This window comes from Ammospiza nelsoni, chromosome 19 (genome assembly GCF_027579445.1).
Source record: "Ammospiza nelsoni isolate bAmmNel1 chromosome 19, bAmmNel1.pri, whole genome shotgun sequence".
Classification (NCBI taxonomy): Eukaryota; Metazoa; Chordata; class Aves; order Passeriformes; family Passerellidae; genus Ammospiza; species Ammospiza nelsoni.
Window position 1 is genome coordinate 5,232,788 of NC_080651.1, and position 27,837 is coordinate 5,260,624.

The 27,837-nt window shown below is 37.5% G+C and overlaps 1 protein-coding gene across 1 annotated transcript; it reads right to left on the bottom strand.

The window, feature by feature from the left end:
* Positions 1-4,485: 4,485 nt before the first annotated feature.
* On the bottom strand, positions 4,486-27,807 carry GLP2R (glucagon like peptide 2 receptor). Its single transcript, XM_059485850.1, has 13 exons — positions 27,709-27,807; positions 23,223-23,316; positions 22,826-22,930; positions 21,682-21,803; positions 18,584-18,690; positions 17,847-18,003; positions 16,860-17,019; positions 16,669-16,729; positions 14,615-14,684; positions 14,019-14,107; positions 12,788-12,926; positions 7,915-7,956; positions 4,486-6,566 (listed from the first exon to the last, which is right to left on the bottom strand). Exons 1-13 carry the CDS (start codon positions 27,805-27,807, stop codon positions 6,258-6,260), a joined length of 1,554 nt encoding a protein of 517 aa, XP_059341833.1. The 3' UTR covers positions 4,486-6,257.
* Positions 27,808-27,837: the final 30 nt, after the last annotated feature.

Below are 27,837 nucleotides of genomic sequence, written 5' to 3' on the forward strand. Positions count from 1 at the left end.
CTGTGGTACATTTAGCTGCAACCTGAGAGCAAAAAGCACTTCCTTGTGGAGGACTTTGACACAACCTGGAAACCCAAATTGGGGAGACACTGAACAAACCTTTTGCTGTGCTGGTGTAGTGCCAGTGCCCAGAACATCCCAGTTAAGGACCAGAGCAGGTATTGGCAGTGGCAGGGTGGCAGCCTTGCAATCTGCAATATTTACATACAGAAATCTCAAGGTTTAACACCATTCTGCACAGGAATAGCTGTGCTAGGCTTCTGCTGCCATAATAATGAAAAAATCAGCTTGGATTCTGCAATATAATCAAGCCTTTGACTTCTGAGGTCCATGCAAGAGGAGAAGGAGATGACTGCACCTGCAGATGTCTCAGGCCTGAATTTAAAGCTCCTGGACCCACAGGCCAGCCCTAAGGCAGGTAAGTCCTGGTGGTGCTCCTGGGGGCCCTGACAATGATGTGTTGGATCTGCCTTCATCTGTGCTGGCCACTGGGCACACAGAGAGACAACTCTGCCTTGCAGGGCTTGGGATGGACAGACAGGCAGCCTGCAGAAGGTCAGAGATGTTCATGATATTTGCAGTGTTCATTTCATGAAGGATTCACACATGGCCATTGAAATAGGATACCTATGGATGCTGCTGTGAGTCAATTGAAAAAGTTAAACTGGTTCTACAAGGTGGATGGGCTGAAAGGGTTTTTAAACCTTCAGAAGTCAGTGTGACCTGTGTTCTGCATGAGGCCCTTAGGAGTAAAGCTATGGGTAAAGTTAAAGCAGTTGGTTTAACTCAGATCTTGCAATCTTTCCTGGTTTGCTGCATTACCACCATTTCTGTCATGTGGTTTCAAGGAATACAGTGGAAATTTCTGTATTGATGGTCAAACAGCTCAGGGAATTCTATTTGCACAGCTTATTTTGAACTAACCTTGAGACAAGGGAAGTTCCAGCAGTCATGATCCTCTAGCTTGACTGGAACCACAGAAATCCTCATGTCATATTTCTTCCTTGGGGAAGTTCTGCCTCAGTCCTTATACAAATGAAAAAAAATTACAAACATGCACTGATGAAGTATTTATTGTAGGGACAAACAGTCCAAGCTCCGTGGTCTGTGCTGCAGGCTGTTTGCACTGTTGTTTTCACAAGCCCCTGAAAGCAGAGGATGAAAACCTTCAGCTCAGATTTGATTCTGACTTCCTGTTTTATCAAGTACAAAACCAAACACTCGAGTCTCCCAGAGCTACAGAAGAAGTTACATTCTTTTTATTTACAGAGCAATATCTTTTTTTAAATTTTTAATTTTTTTTTGACTTAGCAAATGTTTTGAGACTGTGCCACTTGTCTCTGGTTCTTTGCTGAAAGAGACTGGGGCTGGATTTTTTGTCTCATCTGCTTGGATGTCTTTAAGCTGAGTTCTCTGCTCTCAGGCTTTAGGGGCTCTTCCCACTGCCCTTCCACTTTCTGCAGGTTTGTAAAAGGGAGGAAGACTGGATGGGCACTGTGGTGGAATGTGGAAATGTGGGGGTTAAGTCCAGACACCCTCCTAGCACTGCTCACAGCTCTCAGGGATCTTTCAGTGGCTCGAGTGCCTGCCAATTGTGTGCAGCTGTGCAGGGTGAACAGCCACCACCCGACACCGCAGGCAGATGTGTGCTCAGTGCCTTCCTCACCTTTGCTGCTTTCTGCTCTTCCTCTCTTGATGAACCAATTCATTTCTCACCTCCCAGGTCTGTGAGAAGTAAAACCCTGGATTAGTCCATATAGCCAAGGGTCCTGGCATGACAGTGACCAGTAAGCACCAGTTCCATAGGGAAGGGTGGGAGAAGAAAGCTTGGTCATGAATTACATGGAATTCATTGAGATTCAGCCCTAGATTGCACTTTGATCCTCTGCTCAGGGACTCTTCCCCAGCAGTGTCAGTGCTGGCCTTCCTGACCTTTGCTGCTTTGTGCTTTTCCTCTCTTGCTGAAACCAATTCATTTCAAATCCAGAGTCTTACTTCTCCCAAGTCCATGAGAAATAAAACTCTGGATTAATCTATGTGGCACCAAATTAGTCCATAAGCACCGGTTCCATAGGGAAGGGTGGGAGAAGAAAGCTTGATCATGAATTACATGGAATTCATTGTGATTTGATCTTCTGCTCGGGGACTCTTCCCCAGCAGAGTCAGTGCTGGAATTAAACAGCACTTGACAGATTTTTTGCTTCTCTACAGATAAAATAGATGGACAGTTCAGTCAGTGATTGATAATTGATCTTCTGTGATACCTTTCTCAAATAAAGCCCAATAAATCCACCCCTTTCCTTCCCTGAAAGGAAAAGGAGAAAGGAAAAAGCTAAAAAATTCTTCCTAGTGCCTTTTTGTTGGCTTTGTTCCTTTCCTTAGTTCTTCTAGGTGGTGTTTTGCATCCTCTTTGCTGAGCCAGTGTGATGCACAAGGAAACAGCCTCTGAGGGCTGGCATGTGGCAGCTGAACTTTAATTTCCTGGAGCTAATTGCCATGCTGAAGCTCACAAGCAGCTGCTTCTCACTGTAGATGTGTGTGGCTCCAGGAATGACTGCAGAGATGTCTAAACAGGAGATGACATTTAGCACAGCAGAGAGTTGGTGAGATTTGAAATGGCAGGTGGAAAAAAACCAGTCAAAAATCCAGAAGGGTGGTTGCTATGGGAGTTGGGAAAGATGATGTTAGCAAAATAACGTCACGGAGAATTTTACAGAATTTTCCTTACAGAATCATAGAATTTTCCTTAATGGGAGCTCAGGCTGATGGGAAAAGGGAAGAAAATTCCAGAAACAAATGAAAAGAAGTGAAAGGAAGGGCCAGTATTACCAATTCCAAGGCATAACTGACAGAGCCTTCCAGAATGGAATGTTTGTGCTTTGCTGTTTGAGCCTTTGAGGCACAGGCTGTGACGAAGCAATGTATTTAACAAAGAATGTAAGTACACATGAATAATTAGCATACAACTGACATCTCTGGCTGTAGGAGGAGCCACTGTGTCTGGAGGGTTGTGCTCCAGGTGTAGTAAAATATCAGAGATTAATGGCCTGTCTCAAGCAGATTACTGAGATGGAATAAATCCTGTAGATATCAGATCAGTTATCACACCACATCTCATGGCAAAGCTCTTCTGACCCCCACAGGCTATTCTGGGCTTGGAATGTGATTTTTTTTTCTTTTTTTGGTCATGCAAGTTTTGACAGAAAGCAAAATCCTTGGCAAAGACAACTCCAAAGCTGTGGCAGTCAGGTTTGGGCATGGCTTGATTTTGAGGATTAATTAAACAATATTCAATAAGACAATGATAATTGTTTTACTGAATGGATTGACTCAGCAGACTCCCAGGACTGTGGGGAGCCTTTATCTCCCACCAGGCTTTCTCCAGAGGCAGTGGATATCTGGGGAGTAAAGGTGAGAAATTAATGGATAAAAGATCTGTTACTGGGTCTCCATGAGCATAAACCCCTGGGGGAATGTTAAACTTTCTGTTACTTGATAATTAGATACATAATTTACATAAAATACCACTTGTAAACAAACACCAGTTTAGGTCAGGCTGTCTCCTCCTCTTGTTTTGTTAGAACAAGAGATCCTATTTCTTGTCTTTCCTGTGAGAACTGGAAAAACCAGGAACTTCTCCAGACACTGAAGAGTTGGATCTGTAGCCTTAAAAGACAGATTGATTAAAAATACAATACACAGACATTAAGCAGAAAAATCATAAATTATCTTTCTACAGTTGTAAGAATATGCCTTAAGTAAGTGATAAACTGTATTAAATAAGATAGTGAAAAGTCTATAATGCAAACTGAAATAATAATATAAATATAATTTATAGCAAAAAGTTTATAATTCAGGGGTGTGGTTATATGGAATAAGCTAAAGAGTTTAGAAGTTATAATAGAAGCATATGTGTGCCTGTGAGTTAAAAGCCCATTGGATAAAAGTATCCACAGTGCAGCAGAAGTAAGTAAAAATGATAAGTTAGAAAAGTAAAATAAACCCTGTGGCAACTGTCTATTAGTTGCTTATAGAAGAAAGCAATATATATTACTAATAATTTTATTTCTAATATTACTTCTGTATATATTAGAATATATTAAAAATATAATATATAATATATTAGAAATAATATATACTATCATATATTAGAAGTATAATACTATTTCTAATACTTTGAATTTATTTCTAATATATTATTAGAAAGTTATATAATACCTTATAACAAAAAAACCTTGTAACTACTCTTCAGCTATAGCCAAATGCTTACTCCTCCAAAATCTCACTGATTGATGTTTATCTAAACAATAAATTGTTCTTAACTTAAAAATAGTCCCATCCCTTCATTTCTAGCAGTGACAGTGATGCCTTCCCACATATGTGAATTGTGAGGTTCGCTGCTGTCTTCTAGAAATATTTAGAAAGTAGGAGCTTGTAATAATTCTGTAAAATAAATAATGCTGTATTCTTGCTGTTATCTACTTAGAAAGGCACTTTGTGAAGGAATCCATGTGATGGTTGTTTTTGTCTGGATTAGACCTCAGGCCAACAGGGCTTGCTTATATAACAAGAGTTGATTTTTATAAACTGAAAGAGGCAAAGAGCCCAAACACATAATAGAGAGGAGAAAATGCAGCTAGAGGGACTGCTGTTCAAAACACAGAAATTTGGTTTCTTGACCACATGAAAATCTTTAAAATGCAATTAAAAAGTAAACTATTTCACTGAGATGCCATAAAATCTTACCATTTCAATGTCTTTAACACCTAAGTAAAACACATTCGAAATCTCTTCAGTCTCTTTAATATCTCAAACAATGGTTCTAGAAGAAATCAGTGTGTTTTAAATTGAGGAATACACAAAGTGTGCATGTGTGCTGTCTGCTGTTTCCAGTGGCTGCTGAAGAAATCCATTGCAGTAAAATTCTATATAAGCAAACTTCACATTTGGGTAGAAAACACCTTTTAAAACTGCAGATAAATTATTTTAAAATAGATCAAACATTTACAGTTTATTAATATATCACTGAAATATACAACTTGGTATTCATTAAATAAGTAACAGAGATAGAACTGTAAAAGAAATACTTTTTTAAAGTGCCAGAAATAGGTTCTTGAGCTAGTGCTAGTCAATGAATTTATCTGTTCTTTGCAATAAAGGAGTATAAATGCCACAGGTTGCATGGCTAAACCTTTGTAGCCTGATAAATAATCAGAAAAGCATTGCTAAGTTATGGAAGTGGAATCATAGAATATTTACAAACTTGATTGCATTTCATAGGTCTCTGGATGAGTTTGGATGTGAGAAATTAAACTTTCCCATGGCTCTTGTTAAATGGAGGAAGAAGGGCTTCACAATACTCTTGGTGCTGTCACAATCCCATGTTTTTATCCATTTTGGGTCCCCTGGGAGGAAGGTGGAGGCAGCACTCACCACTGTTTTGTCATTAAGGACACGTGTAGGGCAAACCAGAAGTCACAGTGGCTTGTATTAAAAAAAAAAAAGAAAAAAACGTAACAAAAATTCTATCAGAACATTTCATTTGGGCACATTCCATGGAAGTGTTTTGGGTTTTCATCTCATAATGACATATCCAGCAGTAAACTTTAAGATGATGCTCAAAAATGCAAGGAAAAGGCTTGGTTCTTCCCAAGTTTGTTTTTTGGTTTTTTTTTTTGTTTTATATATATATATGTATGTATATATGTATATATGTATATGCATGTATATATAAATATAAATCTATAGATGCATATATATATATATATAGATGCATATATATATATGTATGTGTGTGTGTGTGTTTGGTCTGGTTTGTTCTAAAATTGGGATGGATTTCTTGAAATGGGCTATGATTTCAGTCTGTGAAGGAAGGAGACTGCCACACACATCTCTCTGTTCATGAGCCACTCCTATGAAAAAGGAAAATTGATTCCTCATGACGTGACTCAAGCCAGTCCCATATGGATGAAGCTGACAAAATGTGTCTCCAGAGCCTGCTGATTTCCAGAGCTCATCCTGCTTCCTTGGTGTATGCTATGGAAACGTCAGCTCAAAGCAAAAACACTCCATCCAGAAGACCTCTTCTCCCAGGCACACAGCTTAGCAACCTCCATTAATAAATCACATTTTTCTCAGCCCAAGACAACCGGAACACCTGGGACATCAACTGCTCCATCCCAGAGCTCTGCACAGCTGCAGCTGAGAGATGAACACTGCTTTTCCTGCTGGCAGCTGCTGTCCCAGGGGAAATCTCCCTAAATCTCACTTTCCTCAAAGACTTCCTCGGTGGTCTCTGCAGTGGTGACCTCTCCCTCGCTGCTGTCAGACATGCTCATCTGGGGAGGGCCTGCCTTGGCCCCTGGGCTCTGCCTCTTCTGCAGCTGCAGCTCCCAGGGCTTGCTCACCTCCAGGCACAAGTGGTGCCTGCTGCCGAGGTGCTGCTTTTTCCTTTTCTGGGAACATTTCCTGAGGTATTTGATGTTTTCCCCCAGGAAGCAGAGCTTGCAGCCCAAGGGATCTGCCAGCAGGAAACGGGACCACTGTTTCTGCAGCTCTGCTTTCACCTGAGGAGAGGAGAAAATAATCATTGGTAATGGCATGTGAGCACCCGGAGTTCCCTGACACAAACACCAGGTGTAAAATGAGAGGAGTTGTGAAGTGCTGAGCTTCCTGCCCCTTTGGGGTTTTGTAGGAGTGAATAGGGGGGCGGGATGGTCAGGATGGATGGACTGGGAGATCTCTGAAGCCAGGGCTTGGAAATTGTGGTTTATTGCAAAGGGACAAGTGCAGGGCCCTGCTGGGAGCTGCCAGCCACAGTTCAGAGCAGAAAAGAGAGTGGAAAAGAGAGTGGAAAAGAGGTTGGGAGAGTGATGTTCCCATTACAATACCATAAATCTTCTTCTGTGTTGAATATTCTAATTCTCACTAACCAATCTAGTACAATATACAAATCCTATAGCGTTTCCATACAGCCTATAAGAATCATTACATTCCCATACTGTGTTACCCTAAAAAACCCTAAAAACTCCTCTTTGGGCCCCTTCTGCCAAGCTGTAGGGTCTGCTCTGACCCTTAGGCCTGTCTGCAAGCAGAGGGTGTTGTTCCATCAAAAGGGGATCACCTTCACTGGCCACACCATTGTTTTCCAGTTGTTCAGTAACTGAGGGATCTCAAAGCTTGCTTTCATTTCAATCTCTCCTATAGTTTCTATATTCTCAAAATCTTTTGCCAGGCAATCATATTTATAAGGCTTTCCTGTTCTGTCTTCCCCAATAGGGTTTATCTTGCACCTGGTGCTTGTAGGGTGGGAACAGATTTGTTTGCTAAATCAATCTGAAGAGTCCAACCTCTTCACCCTGACTTAGGAAGGTTTTTCCTCTGCAAATGTGATGTGTGTGAGTAGTGGCAATCTGCACCTGGGCTAAATGTCAGGGAGAACAGGCAGATTCAGCTTAGAAAACATTTAAAACTAACTGAGATAGAATAATTTTCCAAGGTAGTTTGGGTCAGGCTGAGAGAGCTGGGGTTGTTCAGCCTGGAGAAGATTCTTTAGATTCTTTAGTACCCCTTCCAGGGCCTACAGAGGGCATGTAAAAAGCTGAGAGACATTTTTACATGTGCAAATAGTGATAGGACAAGGGGGGGGGCAATGGTTTTAAACTACAAGAAAACAGAATATTTTGCATTTGAGTCCAAACCTGTGCTAATTCTTGCTGTTCTCTTCACTCAAAACAATATTACAGCTCAAAAGAATGCACACATGCTCTCAATAAGCAGAGCTGCTCAGTGTGTTCGTCCTTCTTGGTGTCATTAATGCATTTTACATTAATTCATTTTACTAAAATGTACTAAAATGAACTAAAAGCATTTTACTAAAATGAACTAAAAGCTTCTCTCACAGCATTGTCTTACCTCTCCATTAGCAAAGCAATAGAGAACTGCTACCAAAAAACCCTGTAAGAGAAAGAGAGTCAGAGCAAAAATCAATGTGCAGGAAATACCTGAGGCTCTAATTTAAAGGTGACAATAATGTTAAAACCATAAATTTCAACAGTGCTCCTTAATGTTCAAAAAAGGAAACTAGTTGTCACATTTATTTATTTCTTATTAATTAATGAAGTACCCAGTCACTTGTTTTTGGGCACTTCCTGGGCAAGTGCAGGGCACATTTTGTGCAGATGCTGAAGAATATAAATTTTATATATATATTTATTTATATATTTATTTATATTTATATTTATTTATGTAAATATATAAATGTATAATAATAGATATATAATAAAAATATATATTTATATATTTTAAATATATATAAATTTAAATAGTTATTTATATTTATATATATTATATTATATATATTATATGTAAATATATATTTCTATAAAGTATATATATGGATATATATGTATATATAAAATTATACATATGTTTATTTATAATATATATTATTTATATAATTTCATTTATATATATATATATATATATGTGTGTAAAATATAATATATTTACAGATTACAAACCCCAGTTTTATCTTCATTTTGCTACCACACAATATTGGGGTTTTTCCCAAATTGCTGTTATACTGTGACTGCTGCTATTTCCACGTGGTAAAATAAAAAATATGCAGCTTGGTTTCTCATATTATTATCTCTATGCTTGTTTGGGTTTGTGAATTATTCTACTGAGAGCTCATTTGGGTTCATTTTACAAATTATTTCTATATTAAGTGATTAGTGTTAGCTCAAAGTTCAGCTACATTGTTATGGCCATTTGGAATAGCTGTTTTTTCTTTGAAACTGATTCAGATAAACACCTTAAAAAACCCTACAGATACAACTTGTTTTAAACCAAAATCCCAAAATTATAATTTCCATTTGCCTGTCTCTGTCTGGGTTTGGTCTCAGGCTAAAGCAGCTTACAGGCTGCATCTCAGCCCCACAGAGATGCAGATTTATTCCCCCTGCTTCAGGAAATTCCCTTTTTTGGTTGTCTAAAGGCATCTGTGACACAAGTTCTGATTAAGAGAATAAATACTCTGAGTCCAAGGCAATATTTATATCACAGCTACAAAAGCTGACAGCATTTGATTGTTCCCACACTCACTTTTTTCCAGAAATATTTCTGCTTTGCTCAGACAAAAGTTTAAAAAGAAATCCACATACACAGAGGCTTCAACATTTTTCATTATACCTAAAATTAACCAACAGCATTCTGAGCCTGCTGCTAATTTTCCAGCAGTCCTGAATTATTTGGAGTCATTAATTCCTTCAGCGTACGTGCAATTTATCTGCCACACCAGTGGAAATGGGGGCAGGAGAAACAGCAAACAAAATTGCTTTTTCATTTATTTTATTTCTATCAATTTTCACCTGGGTTAATGTAGGAAGATATAGTTAATTAGAGTTAATAATAGGTGATATTAATAGGTGTTAATAATAGCTGATATTAGTTAATGAGTATATTAATGATAATGGGTGATATTAATAATAATAAGTTACTATAGAGTTAAAAATAGGTGTTATTAATAGGTGATAATAATAGGTGATATTAGTTAACAATAGGTGATATTAATGATAATAGGTGATTATAGAGTTAATAGGTGATATTAATAGGTGATATTTATGTTTTATATATATATCACATAAATATATAATGTAGTCTCATCTAATATTTAAATATTAAAATATTAAAATATATTATATTAAATACAAATTCAGCAGCTTAAAAAGCAACTTTTATGCAGAACTTCTCCTGCTCCTGGAGGCAGTTCTCTTTTTTGGGGGGTGTAGAAAGTTCCTGACTCTGCTGGGTGGTTTGGGGTTTTTTGTTATGGGTACAAACTGTAAATTTGGCCTCACAGGCACCACAAGCAGAAAGAGGATTTAAATTAAACTCCTGAGCCTGGTGAGAAAGGCAGGGGCTCAGCTGCCTGTGAGGCTCCCTGGGCTGATTTCAGTTTGAAATCCTCTGGGAATCTCCTTTGCTGCTGCAGGGTCAGAGCAGGAGTGACAAGCGCTGTAAAATCCCCCCAGAAGGAGGAAAACTTCACTGATTATTTATATTTGATGTTCACTTCATTAAATCCTGGTTTCTTTAATGCTTACTCATTTTTCTCCCAGTAAATTGATTTTCACACTTAGAAAGCTTCCCGGTGTGTTGTGACTTCTCAAACACCCTTTTTTCAGAATTATCCCAGTGTGAATGAAAATTATATTAATGATAATGGGTGAAATTAATGATAATAAGTGATTATAGAGTTAAAGAGAATCAGAAATTCAGAATAAATGCTCATTAGCAGAAACACCAATAAGAAAGGAGAGATGCACACCTAAGCCTCAAATTTGCTCTTCAGTTTTAATGACAATTGGAATGTGATAAATTACTCATCAAATAACTGGGATCTCTCCACCAGAAAGCAGTGGTTTTTTTCCAGAGGGAAACAGTTTCCATGCACAAGGGAGCCAAGATGTTTAGATTTCCCCATTTCCTAAAGCAAAGCAGCATCCTACCTACAACAGAACTCTTATTTAGAATTTAATTTTGTGCTCCTTGAAAATGTTTTGAGTTAAACCTTCAGCTGAGATCCCAGGGATAATTGTTTTTCTTTAACAAAACAGTTTAACTGCCTTTTTAAACTACTGAGAAGATTTACAGACTAAACAAATGTAATTGGGTACAGTTTATGTGCTTTTTGGCTAATCCCTTCATAAATAATGCTGCAGCTAAAAAAGAGAATCTGCAATAAACATTGGCTGAGATCTCTGGGTATTTTTTAATGGAGCTTTGCTTCTAAAGCATGACATGCTGCCAAGCTCATGCATGTTTCTCTAAAAGGAATGAAGTTTGTGTTCTTTAGCAAGGATAAGTAAGCAGGTTTATATATCAGATTTCTTTGTAGAAGCCAGTAAATAAAATCTTCACTTAAAATGATTCTGCACTTTTAAAATAACATCTAGGCACTGCAACCTCTCCAAGTAAGGATATTTCTAACCAAGGAACTTATACTCCAACATTAAGGTCCCTTCCAACCCAAATAATCCTGGGATTTTGTGAACACCATGTCAGCAGGCTCCTCGGGGCTGTGGCTCTCCAGGAATTCTCTGCTGTCACCGGGACATTTTTCCCCTCAAGCTGTGGTGTAAATTTTAAATTACAGCCTCAATAACAGTGCCAGAACACTGATGCATACATACACCAGAGCACAGGTGCATATATGCAAAGGGAAAAACCCAGGATTATGACAAACTGTGGGGAAAGTGCAGCACAAAAAGGCTCAGATGGCCTCAGGCTGCCGAAGAGGGCAGCGCTGTCAGGGCAGTGAATTGCTGAGGAGCAGCCACTGGAGCCAGAGAGATTCCCGGGCCTTGCAGCAAATGAAGATTTGGAAATTGCTGTCCTGGCAGGGCAGGGAGATGTGGGTCCAGGACAACTTTAGCAGGTTCATTAGTAGTCTCTCAAAAATTCATTATTTAGCAGGGCTGCAGCACTCCAGACAGACAGACAGACAGACAGAGATGTCTGTGCCAGTGCCCAGTGCTTGGCAAACTGGAGATGGCTCCATGAGGCACAGCCTGTGCATGAGTGGCCATCTGAGAATCACCCTGAGCTCCAGACCAGCTCACCCTGGGGCCTGGGCTCCTCGGAACTCTGTTTGGTTATGGAATGTGGCTCCTTCAGCCCAGTGCTGCAGCTGAGATCCACAGCCACGCTCCCTCCCTCTCCTCAGCTTCTTCCTGCCCCAACCAAACCAAGGCAGGGGTGTCACGGACATGTTTCATGAAAAATCCTTTTGCTAGGATTTTTCTCCTGAGAAGCTGAGAGGCCTCAGAAATGAAATTGTAAACAATGGTTATCTGCTGCTGTGGAATGCAACAGGTGCATCTGGGATTGGTCTCATGTGGTTGTTTTTAATTAATGGCCAATCACAGCCCAGCTGGCTTGGACTCGCTGGTCAGTCACAAGATTTTATTCTCATTCCTTTCTATTCCTTTCAAGCCTTCTGATGAAATCCTTTCTTCTATTCTTTTAGTATAGTTTTAATATATAATTTTCTTTGGATATAATAAATATAATAAAACAGTAAATCAGCCTTCTGAAACATGGAGTCAGATCCTCATCTCTTCCCTCATCCTGGGACCTCTGCAAACACCACCACACAGGGGGACTGAAGAGGAGCCAAGTGCCTGAACACTGTAAAACACCCCTGACTGGGTGGGTGAGAAACTTCTTTTCCACCTGCAGATGCTGCTCCATTTTTCTGTTCCATCCTGTGAGGGCTTTGACCAATTTTCTCCTAAATATAACTAAAAATGGATGCAGCTGTACAGAACTTTTGTGAGCCTGCACCTGGCAGTGTCACTCTGCAGGTGAACAAACATCACTGAGGAAAATGGAGCCCAAACCTTGTATTACACTCTCATGATTATAATTTTGGCTGGGAGTATTTTAAATGAACCATTTTAAGCCTATTTTCAGGGGTCTGATGAGTTTTTACCTACTACCAGAGAACACCTATTTTTTTTAATGTCAAACTCCTTTTTTGGTATTTGGGACTATCATACTTATTTATGAATGTTTTATCTTGTTACTGCAACAGTGTATTTAGAGATATTGTAGCTTGGGATATAATATTGAATCCAAATTCACTGTAACTGTGGTGAGCAGCAAATGCAGATGGATCTATGAACCAAAAAAGCAATATTTGCAAAACACAAAAAAAAAAAAAAAATTAAAACACTAAAACCAATATTTTCAAAACACAAAAACCAATATTTTCAGGACTTACATGAAATGAGCTCATTGTCAGCTGAATGAAAAGTCTTATATGTCTTGAAAGTCCTTCCACCTGTTCATCAGTGATGAAGGTAAACACAAATTCGTGGATCCCCAACAATGGAATCAGCACAAGTGTAGATCTTGCCAATCTTAAAAAGAAAATGTTTGATTATTGTATTTTTTTAACATCCTTGGAGCCAAAAATCAAAAGCTCAGAGACAAATAAATTAATCCAAAATCATGCCCTCAATATTCTGACTTTGAAATCGTAGTAGAAGTTTTGTGATTTTGGTAACAATGTAGGCATAAATCTGTGGAAAGTCTAGTTAAAAGGCTTCTGTAAATGAAATGTATTCCATGGCACATCCTGGCCAGAATATAATAATTCTGATTCTCTATCAGGCCAGAAACATAGTGCTAGAGGGTTTTTCTTTTTCTCCCCAAATTTTGGTGACAAAGGGAAAGATGTGTCACAGCAGCAGAGGCACAGGAGTAACAGGAGATACCTGAGGGCAGAGATCTCAGAAAGAAAAAAGAAAAACTTCTGTGAAAATGCCCCCAAAACTCAGCACAGGTGCTGAGCTGCCTTTGGTCCCAGATATGGAAATGTCTGGGGAGCCTATTCAGAATATCTGTTCAGAATATTCAGAATATCTATTCACAATATAGCTATTTCCCATATTCCGGATACCTGTTACTCCTGGTGGTGGTGGGTACATCTTTAGGGGAAGCTGACAAGTTTTTGATGTGACAAAATGTTTAAAAAGGGGCCAGGACTTTGGAGGAATAGACCCTCTGTTAACAAAGTGACCAAATTATTCTTTGTCTACTTAAAAAGAACCAAAAAGCTCAAAAATTGCTCTCCTCAATTTCATTAAAAGACACCTCATAAAACCTTGAAAACTTCACCTCAGACCTAGAGTTACCCAATTGCTCAGAGGCCAAAAAAGTTCCACCTAAGTAATTCACTAGAAAAAGAAGAGAACAAAAGAAATAATCACATTTGTAAAGTGGTTTAACAAAAACCTCTTACCCCTGGCTCAGTTTTTCCTCTTAAAAAGTTTTGTTATTTTGCCTTTTATTAAACTTTTTCTGTTTCCAACACTACCTCAATAACCATCCTACTAATTTTATACTGTTCACAGTAGCTAAGCTATCTCAAGTGTGATAAATTCAATAAGAGCTCATAAGACCTAACTCAAGAAAAAGCTGTCAGGACTTCTGTGTCATTTGTTACACACCTGTATTTGTAGTCATGGAAGGTCATTTGCTGAGCTTTCAGTTTGGAAATCAGCATTCTGAGAATTTTTAAGAAGATGACAAAGTTAACCTTGAAGGAAAACACATATGGTTTACTTAGAGCAAATGTTATTACACTCATCAGTTAACAACTAAATAAATGTATAATTGATATTAATCACCTGCAAAATTTGCCAACAAATAACTGGAATGCAGCTGGGCTGAAGTTTGAATACAAGCAGGTTATTGTCACATTATAAATATGCAAAATTGAGTAACTTTGCATTGCCTTATTCAGCCTGGCATAGAATTTGATACATAATCTTCCACTACAAAATCACATTTCATGTTTTTAACACAGAACCCTGCTTCAACATTTTCTGAACAAAACTTTATCCCTTCTGTCATATTATGTGAAAATTGAAATATTATGAAATTATTGAAATATGAAATACGAATTATTGAAATATAAAATATTATTTTGATATTTCTGTGGTAGGAAACTGTGCCTTATTTGTTCCAAAATTTTGAAGGACAAAAATGGCACTAATTACAAAGAGCAAAGAGGGGAAAATAATACAGGTTATATAATTCTTACTGCAATGGAAAACAACATTGGTCCTCGGATGATCCACCAGATCCCCATGTGTTCATTTGTTCCCCAGCACCTGGAGAATAACTTTTTATTTTAGTATAATTTATATTTTAGTATATATATTTTAGTATAATTATTTTGATAGGGAAAAAAAATAAGTTAGAATGCTCACATAACTTGTCCATTTATTTCAAAAGGAACTTGATGAAGTTCAACATTTTCAGGTGGCCCCCAGAAGAAATGGATAAAGCTAGGAAGAGTTTCACCAACAGCTCTGAAGATCTTTTCACATCAATGTTGATAAAGGTTTCCCTGGACCATAAACTTCAGAACTATCCATCAAACTCAGTCTTTGAATCCACAAAACATAACACCAAACCCTCAGAATGGAAAAAATACTACTTGAATTATCTATCTGAAACTGGAGACTGGAAATGAATGAACTGGGAATTGTGACCATGCTTCTTGATCTGATAAAAAATGTGCATGCAGTTTCCTTGCAGCTGTCTCTTTTTCTCCTGCTTTACCCCTCTGATTTGTCCTATTTCTTCCTGCTAATCAGCCTGAGGTTCTGTAAGACCTTGGCTTGTCATTTAGAATTTATCTGACTCTGTAAGACCATAATTACGGCTTGGATGTTGCTTATTATCCATGTTGGCATTGCAAATAAAATTCTCTAGAAACCACAAAGAATAAAGGGAGAACAAAAAATTCCATACATAAAGCACAAATGTGAAAAATGTGTATTTTATGATTGGCTTTTTGCAAATATTAAAATGGATATTATATGTGTTATGCTAGAAAGGGATGCTGTATTAATTTTCTTAAGTAGTGTGTTAAATATAGTTTTGGGTTAAAACCTGAAGAGCTGTCAGGATTCAGAGGAAGAAGCTGACACTGACCAGACAGAATCCTGTATTTGAATGGAATTTATGCATCACGTATGAGGTGTATGAATATGCAACAGGCTGTTGCTTTTAAGGGTTAATCCTCTGTTAATGCGTGTCTTTTTTGGGCTTATTTTGCCCAGAAAGAGAGACCCAGACCATCTGTAACTCTTTGTTTCTATTGTCTCATATTATCCTAAATCCTAATTGTCCAAATTTTTATTACTCTAATTATATTACTCTTTTTATAACCACTTTATTACTATTAAACTTCTAAAATTCTAAAAACAAGTGATTGGCATTTTTCACAAAAAAGTTTATGGGCTGTCACCAAGAGCATTACTCAGAGCAGGAACTGCTGCTTGCTGGTTCAAGTTTCTGTCCCTGATGCCCTCAGCAAATATCACTATCAGGTTTGGCCATGAGCTTCCATTAAAAATTACTTTTTTTTTTTCTTTAAAAAGTGGCAGTGAATATGAAATAAACTCAAAGTGTAGGTGGTCGATTTCCTTTGTAGTGTAGATTTCTTTTTCCAAGGAAAGCACTGGTCTCCTCTCCTTACTGACAGGTTAGTAAGGCTACAAGGTGTGAGTTGTTTTGCTTAAGTGGCTGTTTCTAAATATTAAAATTAATTAATTTGTTCTTCCTATTCATTTAAAAGAAATTTCTTACAATCAGGATTTCATCTTGATTACCCCAACTTTTATCAAAAAAATTTCAGCATCCAAAGCTCAGCTTACAAACACCTCAACACTTGATTCTGTATGGCAAACTCCCAAAACTGTGACTGTTATGACCACTAGAAGCACAAATTAAAACATTTCAGCTATGAATTAAAACATTTCCTATGGACTGAGGTAAAATATCCAGTTTCCTCATGTAAATGGATGAACATTTCAGCAACAGTGAAAGTTCATTTTACTCCTTGCAAAACGCATAAGGAAATCTGAGAATTGCTAAATGCATAAGGAAATCTGAGAATTGCCAGTAGTTTTTTTTAATAATTTTTTAAAGTTTTTTTTTTTTAATGTAAAAGTACTAAAGGGAACCTTGAAAGTGTAACAAATATCCATAGGTGCTGTATAATCTGATAATTTGCTGGTCAGTATTTCTGTCAGGCACAGCCAAGCAAAGTCAGGATTCCAAAGAACAATTTATTTAATAACTTACCCAGTGTTCTCCAGTTTGGATCTGCTTATTCCCCATGGGCCCACAAACAGGATTGGAACAACTGAAAAGAAAAGAAGAATCTATTCCAGCCAAGCTTCTAGAAGTAGATTTTTTTCATTCCTTTACAAAATATCCTCCACTGACTCAGCAAAGGAAAGCAAAATCGGAGCTTGGAGCAGTTGTGGACTCACCCCATCCTATGACAATGTACGTCTGCAGCAGCCTCCTCTCAGACAGCACCACAGTTATCAACAGCGTGTGCAGATAAATCCCTTCCACCAGCAGCCAGAAGTAATTCGCCCCAACAAAGTAATGCATGAAAAACTGGGCAGTCCTGCAGATGATTAAAATCTGTAGGGATGAGAGAACAGGAGTAAATGTAGATGTCATGATGTTCATGTGAGAATTTTTACTGGTGAGCTGTTAAAATAATAATTAATTATCTTGCAGATAATTTTCCTTGTTGACATGGGTAAGCTCTATTCCTACAATAACATAGAGGAATAATAAATATTATAATATTTATAAATATTATATTATTATAATATCTATAAATATTTATTTATTTTAAGATATAAAAAGTAGATAATGCATATAGCTAATATATACTTATTAGAAATAGAATATATAAAATAATTATTAATATAATATATCATATCTATTATATAGTTATAAAATATATAATGTATATATTATAATATATAGATATACTATATAATTATGTACATAATATATATAATATTATAATATATTATTATAATACACTTTATTATAATATATATATCTACTGTAATGCGTTATTAGATATATATTATAAGATATATAATGAATATTATAATATATAGATATATCTATATAATATACAGCTATAGATATATGTAATCTGTGCCAAATAAAACCACAGATTTCTTTCTAAAGGCTACAAGGTGTGAGATGCTTTGCTTAAGTGGCTGTTTCTAAATATTACAATCAATTAATTTGTTCATCCCATTCATTTAAAAGAAATCTCTTACAACAGGATTTAATCTTGATTACTCCAACTTTTATCAACAAAATTTCAACAAAAGCTCAGCTTACAAACACCTCAACACTTGATGCTGTAGGGAAAATTCCAAAACTATAACTGCTACGAGCACTAGAAGCAGACATTTATTATCAGCCATGAATTGACACATTACCTCAGGACTGAGGTATAAAATCCATCCACTTTCATCGTTTGGTCTTTTTGAGTAAATATTGTTGTACACAGAGTCTTTAATAAGAACTGCTGCAGCACGCAAGATAAAGGATGCAAATAAATTCATATGGATGTAGTTTCTTGTGCAGTGAAGTTTTCTGGGGGAGAAAAAAATAATTCATGAATCCTCCAGAATATGTGTAATTTGCAGAAAAAAAAAATTTTAAAAAAACCAATAACCCAGCAAAACAACTGTTGCATTCATATTGTTGCCATCCATGGATTCTGCTTAGAAATCACATTTTTATTGCTCCTTGGAAAAATACAAATTATTTACATGGGACCAACAGAATGGTTTGGGTTGGAAAGGATCTAAGAGCCCATCTCATTCCATCCCCCTGCCATAGGCAAGGACATCTTCCACTAGATCAGGATGTGATCTTAAAATCTTCCAGGCATGGGGCAGTTTGTGTGGATGACCTCACAGTAAAGAATTTTTGCCTAACACCTAATTTAAATCTACCATCTTCAGCTTAAAGCCATTCCCCTTGTCCTATCACTCCATGCCCTTTGCCAAAGCTCATCCCAAGCTTTTTTTGTAGCCCCTTCAGGTACTGGAACACTGGAAACTAAATGATAATTTATCATTCATAACTAAATGATAACTTCAATTTCATAAGAAAAATAATATGAGTACAGGGCTCTGTACATTTAAAATACATGTGAATTTTTACTCACCTGAGTAAAGAAAGTATAAGCAGAGCTAATACCAGTGAGATGAGAGAAAAGTAATATCCTATTGTGTATAACAGCTGTAATGTGGTGAGCAGTTTGTGTTCTTCTTCCTGGGAACAAAGAAGGGAAATGTGTTATGTAGGCAAGGGGGACAGGGCAGAAACAGCTCAGGAACTTTGGAGTCACATTTTTGAATAAAGGGAGAGGCAGGCTTCTCTTTTGGATCTACTCTGTGGGGTTTTCTTGCAAAAAGCAGGTCCATTCTGGGAATTTATTTCTGCTGGATCACATTCCTACTTTGTCCTATGTAACTATAAAAAATATATATTGACAAAGTCAATATTCTTTCAAGGAGCCAGGGCAGGATTTGGATCCCTACTCAGGTTACTAATTGTTGTGGTTACTAATTGTTGTTGTGTTGCCAGGGGTTTTGGGATGAGATGAGAGATGAGAATTGACTCAAAGTTCTCAGAAGGTTGATTTGTTATCATATAATATCATATCATATCATATTGATATAGTAAAACTATACTAAGAAAGAGAAAGGAGACATCAGAATGTTAGACATGAATTATAATAAAAACTCATGACAGACTCAGAGTCTGACACAGCTGGCTGGGATTTGTCATTAATTAAAAACAATTAACATGGAACCAATCAAAGATGCACCTGTTGGTAAGCACCTCCAAACCACATTCCAAGCAATCAGATAATCATTGTTTCCATTTCTTTTCTGAGGTTTCTCAGCTTCTCAGGAGAAAACTCCTGGCGAAGGGATTTTTCAGAAAATATAACAATAACACTCCCTGCACTGCCTTTTGAAATCAGTGTGTGACAAAGACACTTGCACCCTGAGTTTCTCTTTAAATCCAAAGGCTTTCCCAGACTATTCCCAGATTTCTCCTGCACAAACACCATTTGTAGCACAAATCAGAGATAACTGAACCTGTGTGTGTGGCCTGGACTCAGCCACTGCCCAGCTGTGTCTGACAATGCTGGGAGCCAGCTCTGCCTGGAGCTACTCAAACAGACTGACTTCTGTTTTGAGTTCAAGGTAAAATAATAATTATTAAATTAGAGCTGTCTTGAATGTCTTTGAACGACAAATGAGACCTCAGAGGCGGAAGGGAACTCATACTCATACTGATAGATTATTATAAACATCCTGAGTTGGAAGGTACCCACAAAGATTGTTAAGTCCAGCTCCTGGCCCTGCACAAATTTCCTTTCAATTTGCCTAATTTAACATCTATTTTTCCTATTTTTTCCATTTTAGCTGCTTATGTCTGCCTCTCAACTCTTCCAGCTTCCAGCCCAAGGAAAGCATCTCTGAAGGGGCAGTGAGATACAGGATGTGTGGCTTTCATAATCCACATTTGGCCTACAGAGCTTTTCTTGGAACCTGTGTCTTTTCCTCAGTGATTTTGCTGTTTTTCTTCTTCTACTAAAAGTCCTTCACAACTAGGACTTTAGCACTGTCTTCCTGCCAGAAGTTTTCTCTAATAATTCCAATTATTAGAGGAATAAAACCAAATTACTCTTGAAGGGGGTGAAAGAGCCCAGTGTGGGTGCAGGAGATTCCAAGCTGTTGGTCACTCTGCTCCGTGGAAACATTCCAGCAGGTAAAAACCTTGCAGAAATCTCAAGTTATCACTTTGGCTATTTCAATTTTGCCACAACAAAGCACATCAAACCAAGATGATTCCTCTGATGTGTGAAGATACTGGCTCTGGGTGATTTCCAACAGCTTGGGGGGTTTCAATTAAATAAAACAGACAAATTGCCCATATTATTCAATTAAATAAAGCAAATGGAATAAAATTTATTCAATTAAATAGAACAAAACAAGCCCACATTTAGTGCTGGTAGGAAAGCTGGTTAAAGCTTTCAAAGAAATTGTCTGCTGTCACACAAGATGAAATAATACCAAATATGCTGATCCAAAATGGTCAACAAACTTTGGAAAACACCCAGAACTTATGAATATTTATTACATTTGCACAAATAAACTGAAAGTTTGGAAGTTCATGTATTTACCATATAAAGAGCTTAGTAAAGATGTAGCAATACACAGAGATACTAAACTAATAATGTTTGATAACCCATCAGTAAAGCAGTGTTATTGATAAAGTAAGAAAAGCACTCAGTGTTAAAAAGTAAAAACCAGCGGTGATAGTGCTTACCTAAGAGACTTAATTCTGAATTCCATGGCAAAAGAAGTTTGCCTGACAAAGCCCAGCCCCTGGCCTGACGCAATGTGAGAAATACAGGAAGGATGGCACTGGATGAGGGTGAATCCTGCAGCCTCTACCCAACTTTGAAATACCAATTAACAGCTCATTAAATGCTGAAAGGCTCAGGAGGGGAGCTGAGCTCTCCGATTTTCACAGACCAATTTGATTTGGGGAGATGCTGGCATGTTGCTTGCTTGACAAGTTGCAGTGTTTTTCTATTTTATTAGCAGAAAATCAGCCCATGTGAACTCCGGACTCTGAACAGAAAATGTGGCATCTAAAGCAGGAATCCCCTTCTTTAATATTTTCTTTTCAGCTTCTTATAAATGAAATAACAACTTTCCATCTGGTAATTGAAATGAAATCTGAATTCCATGGCAAAAGAAGTTTGCCTGACAAAGCCCAGCCCCTGGCCTGATGCAATGTGAGAAATACAGGAAGGATGGCATTGGATGAGGGTGAATCCTGCAGCCTCTACCCAACTTTGAAATACCAATTAACAGCTCATTAAATGCTGAAAGGCTCAGGAGGGGAGCTGAGCTCTCCGATTTTCACAGACCAATTTGATTTGGGGAGATGCTGGCATGTTGCTTGCTTGACAAGTTGCAGTGTTTTTCTATTTTATTAGCAGAAAATCAGCCCATGTGAACTCTGGACTCTGAACAGAAAATAACTTGTGCCATCTAAAGCAGGAATCCCCTTCTTTAATATCTTCTGCTTCTTACAAATAAAATAACAGCTTTCCATCTGGTAATTTAAATGAAATCTGAAGATGCTTTGCAGGTATTAAATGGAAATGTTTTGTCAGTTACTCAAGAAAGGATTAGGAAGATTAAAGTTTTCAGCTGTAATATAAAACATACTTACATTTTTTTGGAAATGATTTTTCTCAGAACATTCTGAACTATCCCGCCAAATGTCTGTGGAATTTTCCTTTGTTTGCCAAATCCCTTCATCCAAGCAGACTCTGTATACATGTCCTACACTTCCTGAAAGTAAACAGAGTTTCAGTTTGAAAGGTCAAAATAGAGATTTCATTTTTCATACATTTTTGAAACATTTCTACCTCCACAATCGACTCTACACCACCCATACTCAAAAAAAAAGCATAAAACTAATTTTTTTATCTTTGTCAATATATTTTTTTTATATTTACATAGAACAAAGTAGGAATGTAATCCAGCAGAAATAAATTCCCAGGATGTACCTGGTTTTTACAAGAAAACCCACACAGTACATCCAAAAGAGGAGCCTGCAGACATCTCCCTTTATTCATTTTTCCTCATTAAGCTCGTGAATGGGTAATTCATTGACCAGGTTTGTGCAGTCAAAACTGCACAAGGACGTGATCAGGGAATGATCTTTCTCTGTAAAATCTGATGCTGCTGATATTTCATTTCTGTGCACCTTCAGCAGGTGGGTGAACTGATGAACTTTTCTTGGTTTTCACTGCATTTTCCCAATTAAACTAATTGCAAATTTGCCCACAGCATCAGAGGAATGGTGTAGGGAGCCTGGTTGGTGTTTGTTTGTTGTTGTCCTCAACAGCTGCCATCCATTCATTTCTGATCAGACCTGAGCTTTTTCAACCATTTTTGAGTTGAAATTGTTCAAGGGTGATAGCAACAACCAAAATTTCTTGTTTTGCTCAGCTCAGAACTCAGAGAATTGCTTTGTTGTGATGGAGCAGGAGCTCTGTATGAATACAAGACACTGGAAAAAACCTTAAACCATCCATGAAATGTGACCAGAAATCTTCCTTTTGTAGGAATTCAGACAGAAAAAGAAAAAAAGTCTCCATTCCATGCAGGCAAGATGTTTTTGTTTATTATGAAGAGCTGGGTTTGTCCTAAGTGGTTGGCAGAAGCAGTTTGTGAAATTAGATAGGAACTTGGTGTCTTAATGCTTATTGGCATTAAAAAGGATATTATTATTTATATCAAATATATTATTATCTAATATATTTAATATATAATATAAAAACCATATTTTAGTGTCACTTTCCCATTACCATTTTCCAGCCATGGCAAATATGAAGGACAAGGAACAGAGACATTTCCTGGGGGTGAGTAAGGCCAGCAAACAAACTGATCAAATGTCCCATTGCAATGTACTCCTGGGGAGAGAAGCAAACCAAAGTTTGACAAAAAGTTGTGCAGACAACGAGCAATCATGGAAACCACTCTGTGCTGCTCCAGGGAACCTGAGAGCTGCTCCAGAGTAATGAGATATTGCACATAAATATTGTGCATGAGATAAGTTTATTGCTTAAAATCACAAGCAGGGTGTGCAGATTCCTCCTGATGGATAGCTCCAAACTCTGCCCTGTGACAGGGACAGACATACAGCAAGACAATATTTGCATATTCATCATTCTTAATAAATTTCTTAATTGCTTAATTCCTTACCACTATCTACAGATGATTCCCGCAGCATTTTCAAGCATTCCTGTTTGTATTTGTTCCATCCAGTCGTGGTTTTTTCCAGCAGAGAACCTTTGGCCTGGGAGTGAAAATGCTGTACATGAGAAAAATCAGTTAGAACCTTTTAGTCCCTAATGACAGGTTGCTTTCCATTACAAGAAATTCTGCTCTGAAATGAGAGAAATGAGAAATGAGGAGAGGAGAGGAGAGGAGAGTGGAGGAAAAAATGATAGGTTAAAAAAGTCTTTAACACATGTTGGTTGTCCTGATGTTGTCTGAGATATATAACCAGCACTATATATGGCTGTGAACTTCACCTTTGTTCCTTTAAACCTATGGGTTTTTTTTATTTTAATGAAGAAAAAGCATATTTATTTACTTTCAAAACAAGAACAGGGTTCTGGTGTCTAGCTCTTAGGCAGGCTCACTATTTCATGCATGTTTTTACTGTCGTCTGCTCAATACCCTGCTTTCAGTCTCTCATCTCATTTCCAGACACCCACTTTAAGCTTGAGGGAAGCAGAAAAACTAAAATCATTCTTCGGTGGATGGGCTTGCAAGATAAGGAGAGAATATTTACAGCAGCCATGAGAAAGGAATGCATGTTTCCAGAATAAAAAAAAATAAGCATCTTGACATTTCCCTCCTGCAGGCCCCCAAATCCTGGGAGCCAGGGGAGATTCCTCAGACACTGGTGGGTCAGTGAACCCCATCTGGAGAGACAGAGCCCTGGGGATGACGCATTTGTGACAGAGCTGCTGGGCTGCAGGAAGAACACTCCAGTTTCTGATAAACAAATGTGTTAAACGGCCAAAAAATTGCAGAGGGAACCTCGCTGTGGCTACCTGGCAGCTCGTTGGGTTCCGTTCCTGGAGAGGAGGAATGTTCATGGAAGTGAGGAACTCAGTGATGCACAGCTATGGGGAAGTTCCTGAGCTGAGGAACAGTGATGCACAGCCATGGGAATGTTCTGGAAGTGAGGAACTCAGTGATACACAGCCATGGGGAAGTTCCTGAGCTGAGGAACAGTGATGCACAGCCATGGGAATGTTCTGGAAGTGAGGAACTCAGTGATGCACACTCATGGGAAAGTTCTGGAAGTGAGGAACAGTGATACACAGCCATGGGGAAGTTCCTGAGCTGAGGAACTCAGTGATGCACACTCATGGGGAAGTTCTGGAAGTGAGGAACTCAGTGATGCACAGCCATGGGAATGTTCCTGAGCTGAGGAACTCAGTGATGAACACTCATGGGGAAGTTCTGGAAGTGAGGAACTCAGTGATACACAGCCATGGGGAAGTTCACCCAACAAGAGTGAGGAGCAGGTTAGGTCTAAATGACAGTTCCACATCACTTCCTGATGGAATTGTCCATTTCTTTAAATCTGAAGGCTCAGTCACAGCCAATATCTGGTCACTATTGGTGTAAATACTTGTGAGATAAATTTGTTTTGGTCACATAGCCAATACCTGATCAGTCTTGATGTAAAGACTTGTGACATAAATTTGTTTTGGTTACATAACCAACGCCTGGTCACTATTGATGTAAATATTTGTGAGACAAATTTGGTTTTTGTCACATAGCCAATGCCTGGTCATTATTGATATAAATATTTGCAAGACAAATCTGTTTTGGTCACACAGCCAATACCTAATCACTATTGATGTAAAGACTTGTGAGATAAATTTGTTTTGGTGGTCACATGGCCAATACCTGGTCACTCTCCATATAAATACTTGTGAGATAAATTTGTTATGGTCACATAGCCAATGCCTGGTCACTATTGGTGTAAATATTTGTGAGATAAATTTGTTTTGGTCACACAGCCTTTGGCTGCACTCTGACAGATCCAACTATTGTATTTGTGGGGTGCCCTGATGAAGGCAGGAATGATGAATCTGACTCCATGTTCTCAGAAGGTCAATTTATTGTTTTATGATACTATATTATATTAAAGAATACTGCACTAAACTATACTAAAGAGTACTTCTTTACAGAAGGCTAAAAAGATAATAATGAAAACTCTCTCTCCAGAGGCCTGACACAGCTTGGCCCTGACTGGCCAAAGGGTGAAAACAACTCACACCAGAATTCAATGGAACAATCACCTGTGGGTAAACAATCTCCAAACACATTCCAAAGGAGCACAACACAGGAGAAGCAAATCAGATAATTATTGTTTTCCTTTTTCTCTGAGGCTTCTCAGCTTCCCAGCAGCAAAATCCTGGGTGAAGGGACTTTTCCAGAGAATGTGAATGCCACCCCCAACAAATACCTCAAATACCACAACACAGGTTGTGATTACAAATCGCAGGGAAGTTCTATGATGATCCAAGTTTTGGGTTAGGTACAGTGCAAATTCCATGGTAGAAATACAAACTTCCATGGACATTTCCCATGATCTCAACCAGTGGAAACACGCAGCCCTTGATCTGTAGCTGCCATTTGGCCACTGCTTTCAAAAAAGGAAAATTAAACTCCCATGTCTAAGACAGAAGCTCAGAAAGTCCATGGTGTTTTGCCCTGCACTGGGCATCATTTCAGGTTGTCTGAAGTTTTTTTGGTAAAAAAGGAACTGCCTCACCCAGCCAGCCTGGCCCCTGCTTGCCCTGAAGTTCACCCATGAGGAAATTTAATCAAAACTCCTTGGAAGTGTCTGGATATTTACTGAGATTGCACCAGGAAGACCCCACTCTTCAGACATTTGTTGGATGCAGAAGAAAATGCTGCCTGAAGCTTTCATTTAGGAAATGGATTACATCTGGTTCCAGACCGGTTTGAATTTAAGTTTTTCATAACTGACCACAGTACAGTCAGAATTTCACCTTTTAAATTTTTTACACCAAGCTGGCAGTGAAATGAAATGTTTCTGTTTATTCAGGCTATGCTCTTATGGACAGAAAAAAGCCCCTTCAATTTAGGCATAAACTAAAAATAAAAATATTTATTCATTCTTTCAACCTTGATCCAGGTTTAGTCTGATGGATATTTTTCCTATCTATAGAGGTTTTTCCCTAAAAAATACAGATATAGTGTATTTATGTATGTATTTGATATAGTGTATTTCTGTATTTATGAAAATACAGATACAGTGTATTTATATATTTTTAGTATTTCTGTATTTATGAAAATACAGATATGGTGTATTTATATATTTTAACATTTATGGCTATTATTCTTTTAAATGTTTCTTCCTTATGAAATAAAATAAAATATAAGGAAATACAGCACATATTTCTTTAAAGAAATTGCAAGAACCACTATGAAAAATTAATTCACTGTGATTAGTCTAGCAAAGTTTTGATTTCACAGAAGAATTTGGAGATTTTCTCTCAGCATTGATGGAACTAATGCTTTGTCTGAGGTGTCTCACAAATCTGAGTTGTTTCAGTCCTATAAAAAGAAGCTCTATGCAGAGAAGCTTTAGATTTGAATTATACAAAAATATTAGGAATATTTTCTTTAAAAATATATATATTTTTCTCCTGGTAATTTTTTCTTTATAAAAATGTTAGAAACACAAATATTGGCTCTACAGCACACACAGCAGCAAACCTACTTTCTCAGAAACCCAAGAAAATGGAGATTAAGGGGGTAGAAATACCTTTTTACTTTGTTTATTGTCCTAATGCACATACACTTCATAAAAATGTACTCTATATATATCTGTGAATTTTATTCAATTGAATTGAAACTTACCAAGTATCAGTAATTTTTAAAAAAAATTATTCAAATCAAGATTGATAATAATAAATAAATAGGAATTATAAAAAGCTACATGAAAATTTCCTTGAAGTGACATTTTCTCATTAAGTACCTAAACCCCTCCTATTTATAAGGTAAGTGAGAAGTGTTTATAATTTTGTAAAGATTTAGGGGGAAAATAAAAATAAAAAATATAAAAATAAAAAATAAAATAAAAATAAAAGTAAAAATGTTTAGTGGATCTGTACAAGAAATAAAGGCAGAAATCCTATACAGATTTATTTGCTTTCTGCATGAAGGTGAGGTGCAGAACAAAACCAGACAGATTTCACAAATTGGAGATTCAGTGCTCACAAGTCAGTGCCAGAAACAAATCAAAGCTGGGTTTAGAGCAGAGAAAAAACAGCAGAAAATAAATGTAATTCATAACAGTATTTTATCTGGTAGGAAAACGGAAAACCAAATATAGTTCAATGCTGATCAATAATGGTATGAAAAGTGATTGTGCAAATGGTTGTAAACATAATTTATTCACTGCATGAATGAGGATTAATAGAATAAAATGGTAATAAATGACTTAGAGAGAGTTCTGATATAAAACTCTACAGCTTTGCAGCCATTATTTCCCGTGGCTAACTAGCAATAAAAATTAATTGTTATGTTGGAAGGATCTTTGGTACAAAGATGCTTTTTCGTTTGTGACAGTTAAAATGCTCCGTGCTAGAACTCCCTTCTATAGAATTTATTAATTATTGAATTAGCTTACCTGTTTCACAAGGAACAAGACCATGAGAGAGCTGGCAGAGGTTGGAGCTATCCTGGTCCAGAGTCCCATGCTGGAACAGAGAGCAAGAAGCGTCACCATCCCTTTCGGGTAGATTTGTCCCCAATATGC